General features: G+C 45.2%; 1 protein-coding gene across 2 annotated transcripts in view; it reads right to left on the bottom strand.

Annotated features, from left to right (window-relative positions):
- znf423 (zinc finger protein 423) overlaps positions 1-9,771 on the bottom strand; it is a 137,044-nt gene that overhangs the window by 4,654 nt on the left and 122,619 nt on the right. For both annotated transcript variants that reach the window (XM_035157464.2, XM_035157465.2), the window contains one exon: positions 8,056-8,171. In XM_035157464.2, the coding sequence (XP_035013355.2) occupies positions 8,056-8,171 (116 nt within the window). The remainder of the gene's footprint in view (positions 1-8,055; positions 8,172-9,771) is intronic.

Below are 9,771 nucleotides of genomic sequence, written 5' to 3'. Positions count from 1 at the left end.
CATTCACACACTTGCATGCACGGAAACATTATGCCAGAAAAATGCAAAAACTAGAATACAGAATAGTCATGTCTCTTTGACACCAACTTACTTTACCATGATAACGACTTGTCAAACCTTAATAACAACCACAACTTTGACCTGTTCAAGTTAATTTTATGATTTACATTATGAGGACTTTTGTTTTTTTGTCGCCATAAAGAAGACAGGTCCCATTAATATGACGGCAACATGGTGTAAACAGATTTATGTCCCCACAATAGGAGGACTACCTGGACCACACACACACACACACACACACACACACACACACACACACACACACACACACACACACACACACACACACACACACACACACACACAGACACACACACACACACAGTCTCCTGGGGGACGACTGAGGAAAGAGCTGGCGATAACAGAAAATCTAATCTGTCTATTCTCTGCTGTCTGCTGCATTACACATAGAAAATGTGCACGTGTCTTTGAGTTGTGACGATGATGGTTGTGCCACCTTTAATGTGCATGTGTGTTTGTGTGAGTGGCAGCTCATGATTAGTGTCATGTCTGTACAGCAGACACATGCATATCTGTGTCTGTGGCCTGGACTGGGGGAGGGGGGACAACTTGAAACATCACATTAAGGTAAAAGTGAAACAAGGATGAGGACGATCAGCGACCTCAAAGCAAAAGTGAGCCGATAGATCATCTGAGCAATTAGCTCATAACGACCCATTATCACGTTTTACTGTCAGGCGACCTCTGTAGTGATTGTGATGGGAGCGATGGAGGGAGCGATGGGACGAAGAATATCAGGTGACAGAGGGAAAGTGAGGTTAGGGTGGGGTGGGTGGAGGAGTGGACACAACACAAGGCTACAACTGCTCTGCACTTCCTGTAAGAAACCAATACTCTATTCTTTTATCAATCAATCAATGAATCAAGACTAATAATCCAGTACACTCGCTGGTGGTGTGTTTTTATGAGTCATGTACAGAAGGCAAGCTTCACACACACACACACACACACACACACACACACACACACACACACACACACACACACACACACACACACACACACACACACACACACACACACACACACACACACACACACACACACACTGTAATGATGTAACAGCTACACATGTGTAGTGGAACAATGCTGTGTGTCTGTGTGCGTCAGTCATAAATTTGTGTCAAATGTGAATATGTGTGGGTAACTGGAGGCTGTGTGTGTGTGTTTCAGTCTGCACATACATTTGTCCAATGTGCATATATATGTGTGTGTGTGTGTGTGTGTGTGTGTGTGTGTGTCAGACAGTACATGTGCCCCATCTCCACGGCTGTTTTTAACACTAAATGAAAAATCACCTTAGTCGCCTTGTGGTCATCTTTGGCTTCAGTGTATTTTTAGCTCAGAGTTGACACTCTTCCAACAAAGTGCGTTTCTGTGTGTGCGTGTGTGTGTGTGTGTGTGTGTGTGTGTGTCTGGGACTAGCAGATGGGCTGTCTTAGCCCGCTTCCTCTGCTCCCTGGCTCGCATTTTGCTCCACCCGTCCAGGACAGGATGCTGCCTCAGGAGCAGATCGAAAATAAACGCACCCCCCGCCCTTAATATCCCGCCGACACGTATTCCCTGCTCCCCCACTCTTCTAATTCTCTCTGTCTACGTTTGTCCCCCCCCATCCCTCTCTGTCATCTCCCTTTGTAAAAGACTCTCTAAACACCTTCTGTAAATTATCTTTTTCCAGCCAAGTCACGACGACCACTACCTTCCTCCTCCATCACCCACACCCAGGCTGACCTCTGTGCACACGTCCTGTTCGGTGCGCTCCCTCCCTCCCTCCCTTTCTTTCTGCCACGGGGAGTTCCCCTCTCCCGTTGCTACCGGCCCCAACAGCCACGTTCGGACCAGTAAACACGACCCAAAATACACTCACAGCATGTAGGACACACACACACATCAAAAGGTAAACACGCATGGGTCTACACGAGAGCCGCAGCAGAAGGCGAGGGTCCCCGCTGGAAAAACACAAAATAGGAAATGACCTCAAATGCAGCACAAAAAAACCCCCAACAATCATCCCTGAACGCCACATGATACACGTGAGTCACACCTTCAAAAAGAAAAGAAAAATTAACGTTCCACTTTAAGGAAAAATGCAGATAGAGTAACATACGTAGAAATAAATGCACAGACAGGATCCACCTGTGCACATGACTGTATGAGTGTGTTTTGGCAGAGCTGATCGAACACTAAGCCACGCAGAGTCTGTCCTGCTCTGTGACACATTGCCTCTGTTCAGCTGTCACACACACACACACACACACACACACACACACACACACACACACACACACACACACACACACACACACACACACAAAAAAAACAAACACACACAAACAAGAACACGGTCCAAGCTGTTAGAAACCCCTCCAGGTGCTGCCTCACGTAGCGTCATTCCTTTGTAACCGTCTCTACCTCCGTTTATCTCTTTTTCCCACGTTATCTCCTCCTGCCTCTTCCCGTCTCTCTGCATCTTTCTATTTGTTCCTCCGCTTTACATCAAAGCATCAAAGTAACTTCCTTTGACTCGTCTTTTCTTCTCCTCTCCGAGACCCACCATGTGCGACCCACTGTTTTCTGATGGCGAGTTCCTGAAAAAGCAGCCACGCAGACGCACACAGGTGTACACACACACACACACACACACACACACACACACACATAAATCTAACATTTAGAGATGATGAACTGATCCCATATCGAGATTTCCTTTCTTCCATTTACATCCACGACGAGCGGAAGGTGCTTTGTATTCACAGTGTGAATGTGCGAAAAAATCCCAACAGTGTTAACAGACACAATTTGTCTGTATTATTTCCTCAGGTGGTCGGAGAAGAGGAAAAGTCTTCTGAGACAAAAGGACAATTAAACACAACGACAGCAGCAGCTTTTGTTTCTTTACACACTGCTCATTTACTTCTATTACTTGCAGTAATACTAGAAACTGTGGTACTATGGCAGTACTGCGGGTAAGGCTGTTCCCCTCTCTTTTGTTTTGAATCTCTTTTTGTTTCCGTCTGTCTTTCCCCTGCTGCAAACAGCTTCAGGTCCAGGGATTCGGGAGGTAAGACTGTGTGTGTGTGTGTGTGTGTGTGCGCGTGTCTCCCAGGTCCCCATTCTAATAACACAGTCTCTCCCAGTGAGCAGTGGGGCAGCTGAGTACGCTCCCCTGTAACGCCACGGGGATCTACGGATCAAATTCACACACACACACAGACACACACACACACAGCCAAGGGATACATGGATCAGAGAGTACGTATTTGACACAACACTCACAACTGACAGCAACACCCAGACACTGGCAAACATAAGCACACACACACACACACACACACACACACACACACACACACACACACACACACACACACACACACACACACACACACACACACACACACACACAATCCTATTGCCAGTTCAGCCACATCCACACCTTTCCATAATTCAGTTAGAGGGAGACAGTGAGGCTCTTAGATTCAGACAAAGACAACATTATTCACAGACAGACTACTAAACAGAGAAACACACACCCCCCCACACACACACACACACACACAACTGATCTGAACCAACCGTAATGAACTGTCTACCTAGATATCCTCCGCTCTGCATTAACCAACCCAAATTCTTCACTTGTGCTTTGATGGCGTAGATTTAAATATTTATTTTTTCGCAGGTATGGATATCTTGCAGTACGAGGAGGCTGGTCGATATCTTCAGGCTGCAGTACCTCATACTGGCTGCATGCAAATTAATAACACACTGATGCTGATATGCTGTAGTATCTGTGGAAGAAGTCAAACTGTGACTTCAGATGTGAATAGACCTCTGTACGCTATGTGTCTGTTATTCTGTCAGGATGCTTATTTCTCTATATCCCTCAATCCATCCATCCATCCATTCATGTGTGCACTATATCTTCTATTAATTGTCTCCACAAGGGAACAGCTTATCTGTATACGTGTCTGTGCACATGCAGAATTCTCCATCAGACGGGAGGGAGAGAAAGAAAAAGAGCGAGGGAAGATCCAGCAGAGGCAATCAGCACATACAGAAAGAGGAATCCCCCTCCACATCCATCAACTCATCCCTCCATTTATTCCTCTGACCAGCAATCCACCCATCTAACAGTGTTTAAATATTTACCACGGCTAAAGGAAATAGTAGCACAACGGATGCAGAGGCAGAAAAAAGAGGGATGATCGGGGAGGAGTGCAAAAGTGATGGATGGAGGGAGGGATGGAGGGAAACATTGAGGGCAGAAGCTGCAGGATAGCTCCCCCTGGAGGCGCAAGAAAAATGTGGAGCTCCAGAAGTCTGTCAGGTGAAGTAACAGGGGAGAAAGTCAGAGCTGATATAGAGCAGGAGAGAGACTCTGAAAATCATTACACTGCTGTAGATACTCCAGATGTTTGATGTCTGATAAAATACTGGGAATTATGCACTCATCCATCCTCATTATGGATGAATGGATGGATTATACACTCTTTAGTGATTTGAATGTATCTTTTAAATGTAAAAGCAATTGTTTGTTGGTGTTTGAAAAACTGACATTTTATAAACAATGAAACAAAGCGGGAAGGGACAAATGAACAAACAAAAGAACAAACAAAGAAAAGAAAGACAGAAAGAGAGAAAGAGAGAAAGCACGAACTATCAAACAAATAAATGAACAAATGAATGAATGAACAAAGGAAGGTAAGAAAGAAAGAAAGAAGGAAAGAAAGAAGGAAAGAAAGAAGGAAAGAAAGAAGGAAAGAAAGAAGGAAAGTACAAACAAGCAAACAAGTGAAGGAAAGAGAGAAAGAAACATAAGAACAAACAAAAGAGAGAAATAGGAAAAAGAAAGAAACAAAACACAAACAAATCAACAAACAAACAAACAAAGGAAAGAAAGAATGCACAAATAACTTACTAACAAAGGAAGCAAGGAAGAAAAAACGTAAGACTAAAACTGAGAATGGGAAAGTCGTCTGTGAAGTCAGGGAGTAAAGACAGAGTGAGATCCAGAAGGGCCTCACTGATCAGGGCCACAGCATTTCTTATTTACACACACACACATACACACCAAAACATTTCTTATTTACCAGCTTACGTCTGCACTATTTATGGGGCACTGGGGAGAGGCACTGAAGAGAGGAAGAGAGGAGAGGGGCTAAAATATGCATAGGGGCTGGTTCTTCTGGGACAGATGGGGGAGTCAAAGAGAGAGAAAGGGAGCAAGGGAGGGAGAAAGAGAGAGAGAGAGAAAGAGAAAGAGAGAAAGAGGAGGGAGAGAAAACTGCACGAGAGAAAGTGGAGAAACTGTGGCCCCCGCTCACTCGAGATTGGGATGGTGGTCTCAGACTTTTGGCCTCCCCCTGTATGTGGATGGATGGACCGATGTGAGAGCGAGTGAGGGAGCGGAGGAGAGAAAGCGAGGAGCCTTTGTGTGCGGAGGGGAGACGGATAGAGTGGGGGGTGCAGTCGGGAGGGAGAGGAGATGATGCAGTGACGTGTTTGTGCGGCAGTGACTCTGGGGTGTGCGGCTGTGTGAGGGAGAGAGCTCAACATCATATGGCTCCTCTGAGGGTGAAGGAGGCCAGAAGTCTTTTCTATCTGGCAAACCGGCCTTCTCAGTCCATCACACACACACACACACACACACACACACACACACACACACACACACACACACACACACACACACACACACACACACACACACACACACACACACACACACACACACACACGTCTCTATAGCATTAACTTCCTGTAGACCCACTCTAACCTTAACATGAACTATACTAACTTGCGAAACCTCAAACTTTGCCTTAACCTAAACCTCACCCCCCTTCCCTTATCTTAAAACACCTGAACATTTAATGATTTACGTAAAGGACACGTACTCATAATGTTTCAACAGATTTAGGTCCCTACAATATTAGTAATGCCCGAACCACACACACACACACACACGTTTGCATGCACGCACGCATGCACGCTAACAGCGAGCAGTGGCATTAACCTCCATGGTTGTAGCTCTCCATCTCCCTCAGTCAGCCTTTCTGTCTAGCCCACTTAGAGAACCCTCCCATGGGGCAATGGAGCTGTAGCAGGTCGGGCTCAGGCTGCAAGTTTTCTCTCTTGCTCTCACACAAACACACACACACACACACAAACACACACACACAGTCACACACTCACACACACTTGGGTCAGGACCAAAGAGTAACAAGATGGATATAGCCACAGTGCAGCAGCCAAAGAGAAAGAAGTACGAGGAACTGAGAGGAAAAGGAAGAAGAAGTTGAACTGAGCTCAACTTAGCTGGAATAAAAACAACACAATTACACTCAGATGAGTCGATGTGTGAGCTTTCTATCCTCGTAGATTTTCTTATTGCTATATAATCACCTGTCAAATAAGACTATCACAAAAAACACACGATATTCTGGTCCAAGTCCGTAAGACAGTAGCTTTTAGATGTGTAAACATTTGAACTCGCACGTTAGCTTGATATGAGGCACAGCCAGAAATATTAAGAAAATGGAACAAATAATAATTTTTAGGGTTAAATACTGTTAAAGTATCATAGCTGTGTGTTGTGTGTAGTTTGTGTAGTCTGACACAACTCAAAATCTTAAACAATAAACCTATAGTTGACAATTTATCAAAGTTAGAAAAGGTAAAAGCAGATCAAACCATACAGTGGAGATATACAGCTTTTTAATATCACTGCACGGACTTCTGCAGCAGATTATCGACCTGAGCAGTATTGGTGTTTTGTGAGGTCACACAGAGTGTGTGTGTGTGTGTGTGTGTGTGTGTTTATGCATGTATGTAAAGGTGTGTGGAGGTGATCGTGTGTGAGGTGTGAGTGGAGCCTGCGTGTGGACATTAACCGACAGGGTCCAGTAGTCACCCTGCTGTTAAATGGACTGGCCAGCCATATGCCCACCCCCCCTTTAGGCCCTATGTCACTGCCACTTTGTGTGTGTGTGTGTGTGTGTGTGTGTGTGTGTATGTGTGTGTGTGTGTGTGTGTTCAACACACACGAGAACATCTTACAGATAACATTCCTCCAAACCTCAAACTTTACCTTAACCCCTTATCTTAAAACAGCTAAACGTTTAATGATTTAAGGTTTAAGAGAATAATAGGTACATGGAACATGTTAAGATTCTTTTCCCCAAATTAATTTTCAGTCCTGTTGTCATTTATAACTCGTCACAATAATCTGTGGTAACTTTGTGGTGGCGCACGCGGCTGCACGTGTCCTGTTTGACAGTTTCCGTAAATTATCTTCCAAGCAGACGGAGCTGCAGCCGTTCACAAGACTTTCCATAATAATCTGTGCCGTCTTGAACTTGGCCAACGCAGCGAGCGACGGCCTAAGCTGCAGATTTCACCTTTAACAGGACTGATGTTTAACCTGAAGATTTTGCAGGTCACTGGTCTGCTGCCAACAGGAGTACAAAAGATGGAAGAGGACGGGAGGGTTTACATCATCACGGACCAGGCCACAGCTGCTCCAGGACCTACTCTAGGGTGACTTATAGCCTCTCTTCTCTTTCATATGCACACACACACACACACACACACTGAAATGTGTCTGGACCCTAATGACATGAAGCTTGCCAGAACCCTGCTCGGACCTCATGAGGAGAGATGGAAAGAGAGGGACGGAGGAATGAAAAGAAAAAGGGTGGAGGGAAATAGAGGATTCTGTGAGTGAGGGACAGAAACAGGTAATGAATGTGCTCACTGTGGAGGGAAGGAGTGAGACCTCGTTAGACGGGCACCGGAAAACTATGTTAAGGCTTTGGAATAATTATTGCACTTCCTGACATTGACTCTCGTTGGACACGACAGCGTGAGACAAACTGTCCGTACCTGCACACATCGTTTTCCTAATCCACGCCAGAAGGGAGCAGGACACAGACAAACGAGGCAGCTCAGCGCAGAGACAGAATTAAGGTGACCTACCTGTAGTTCTGTCTGGAAGAAGAACTTCTGCGGACACTGGGAACAGTCGTAGATTTTGTCTTCCTGTCCGTGGACGGCAAAAATGTGCTGCTGGAGCTTGTTGGCCTGCACAAACACTGGGAGAGGAACAGACACAAGGCACAAGTTACACACTGTCGGTAAAGGCATCAACGTTTCCAACAACAAAGTGAGCTGACAGGGGAGTGTCGGCCATTAACGGAGGAATCTGCATCACTGTGGCCCCGTTCAGACCTGGTATCAAAACGCTTCCTGAATATGTTTGCAGATTGGAGGTCGCCACTGAGACATGTATGTGTATGTGTGACTGAAAACTGCTATAACAATCACTCGACTTGGTGACGAACCAAAGGACAAGTGGGTTTTTGGTTCCAATAAGCACAAAAACCCACAAAGAAAATGACAGGCTTACAGGGAAAGGAGGGAGAACAGGGGATGGAAAGAAAGAGAGCAGAGGGAGCAAGAGAAAGAAGGAGAGAAAACGGTGAGAGAGCTATCCTCAGCAGACCTTGTGATATTTATCAATAAATTATCTCTTCTCTTTTTTTAATTTCCGCTCCAGTGTTGTCTCACACACTTATTTTTTCTTTCTTTCTCTCCCCTTTGTTTCAGTAAACTTTTGGTTTTCACTGCGAGTGTGCGTGTGTGTGTGTGTGTGTGTGTGTGTTGAATTATTAAGCCTCCCCGTAGGAGTGGTGCCCATCTTACTAATTCATAAGCCACTAAGGAATAGAGTTAAAGTTTAAAGCATTGCTGTGTACCTGGGGGGAGGCGAGAGAGGCACACAACACAAGACAAACTCAACAACTGAGGGAGGGGGAAAAGGGAAAGGAAAAGATGGAGTCACAGAAAGAGAGAGAGAGCATATGGGGATTCAGTCAGAGATGGAACGAGGGAGGGAGGGAGAGAGCAAAGGTGCCGACTGAGTTGCTGGTAAGAAACTGTTCCGTGTCCAACAGATCTCAAAACACCAAAGGTCTAATTTGGTCGTCCAGCATTTTGTTTCGGCCCCCGAGTGGATTGCAAATGTAAAAAGTCGCTTCATATTTTGCCCGTTTGCTCGGTGGTGTTTTTGCATGAACTCCTGCACACACATGCAGCCGGTTCCTCTTAAGCACGGGCCCCCCGCTGCAATATCCCTCCCAAAGTTAGAAATGTTAAAACAATGAATATTCCTAATGTGTTTCTTGCTGTTTCCCCCCAAAACCCAAAAAACCTTTGCAGCCATTAAAGCACATTATCTCAATGCATGATGATGTGAGGAAAACCAGAGGGAGACATTTCTGAGCCACAACAGGTTCCGCAGCTGATGTGAGGGGAGATCCAGGCACCAACCCAGAGTCCAGCAGTGGAAATGTTCTGGTTTTTAGGTCTATTTTGTTAATTTTGTTTTATTCTTTTTCACTGAGTAAGCATTGTCTTATTGTGTGTGCCCCTCTGACCCGGGGATGACAGTATGTACAAAGATAAGTTAAGTCAGAGGATCTAAATACACTACATACTGTTTTTTCTGGATCCAAGTTTGAGTCAGGAAGCCAGATAACAACTGAAGGAAGTTACTTAATATCTCTGCAAGAGGACACTCTGACTTTCTGGAGACGGATCAAGAAAACCACAACAATGGTCAAGGTTTAAAAATAGCCTGAGCTGTCAATCAGGACATTTGAAAAACTCGCACGTAAACAAACATCAGTGCGA

Source organism: Hippoglossus stenolepis, chromosome 5, assembly GCF_022539355.2.
Source record: "Hippoglossus stenolepis isolate QCI-W04-F060 chromosome 5, HSTE1.2, whole genome shotgun sequence".
NCBI classification, from domain to species: Eukaryota; Metazoa; Chordata; class Actinopteri; order Pleuronectiformes; family Pleuronectidae; genus Hippoglossus; species Hippoglossus stenolepis.
Note: the sequence above shows the minus strand (reverse complement) of the source record. Positions and strands in the feature narration are given on the sequence as shown.